General features: G+C 40.7%; 1 protein-coding gene across 1 annotated transcript; it reads left to right on the plus strand.

The window, feature by feature from the left end:
- Positions 1–1,038, plus strand: VCUG_02702 (uncharacterized protein; the record flags this gene model as incomplete). The annotated part of the gene is made up of 1 exon (XM_008077521.1): positions 1–1,038. A coding segment is annotated over one exon (1,038 nt), but the record flags the coding sequence as incomplete, so codon positions are not given.

The raw sequence follows: 1,038 nt of genomic DNA on the forward strand, positions 1-1,038 counted from the left end.
AATTGTGCATGTTGGAATGGCAGCTCAAACCAGGATCAAAACAAGGGAACGAATGAGGCGTACATTGCACAACATAATCTGTACGATAACAGTAGTATAGACGAGTTGTGTGACAGCTACCTTGGAGAAGCGGATGTGAATAAACAAGAAATGCATACTGTGAATAACCAACGTGATTTAACTGGACACACTTCCACAGAAAGTATACCCAGTTCGATTGCTAATGATATCCTAGATATGATGCAAATGTCTGAGTCACACGTTAAAAGTTACATTCCACTTCTTTCCAGTGATGCTGAAAGTCGCACTGGATATTCTGATCGTATCAGCAGCCATAATCTTGAAGCTACTAGGTGTTTGAAACGGAGAAGGGAGGAAACAGTACAACCAATGTTGATACAGCAGAAAAACTCAGTAGGATCAACTGCTGGTGGTTACACGGTAGTGTCACAAGCAAAAACAGCAACAAGCGTTTACGAGCCACAGAACAAGTATCGAAGAGAATCACTGCTACAAAGCCAGACATTACATCCCGATCAAGTTCAACCACCACATCTTGAGCCGATCAATTCACCATATCCAAGTCGCGTTTCATATTCACAGTTTGAGACAACCAGTCCATCACATCTTGAACCAATCGATCTGCCCACTACTGAACATTCAGCTGATCTAAAAAAAGATACAAGAACAAACTACGATATGGATCCAGAGATACAAAGAATAATGCAGTATATGCGAGCAGACAAAAACTTTAACAAAGGATTCTCGCCATTATTGGACACATACATGTCCAAATATGCTATAACTGATGAACATCAATCAGCCAGCGTGTATCAACGATATGATGAACCGAAAGAGATGACATGCACTCAGTTGAATATGGGGAACACGCCTGTTCAGAACTTTAGCTGGAATATCTACGAACATGCACACCAAGTTCAAGGTATTATGAATGCTCGGCTACAGAGCTTTGGCTGTTTATGTGGATGGTTCGACAAACTTGAAATGATTACTAGACAAAAATGTTTTAAGTCTCTC

Source organism: Vavraia culicis, assembly GCF_000192795.1.
Source record: "Vavraia culicis subsp. floridensis unplaced genomic scaffold supercont1.172, whole genome shotgun sequence".
Classification (NCBI taxonomy): Eukaryota; Fungi; Microsporidia; family Pleistophoridae; genus Vavraia; species Vavraia culicis.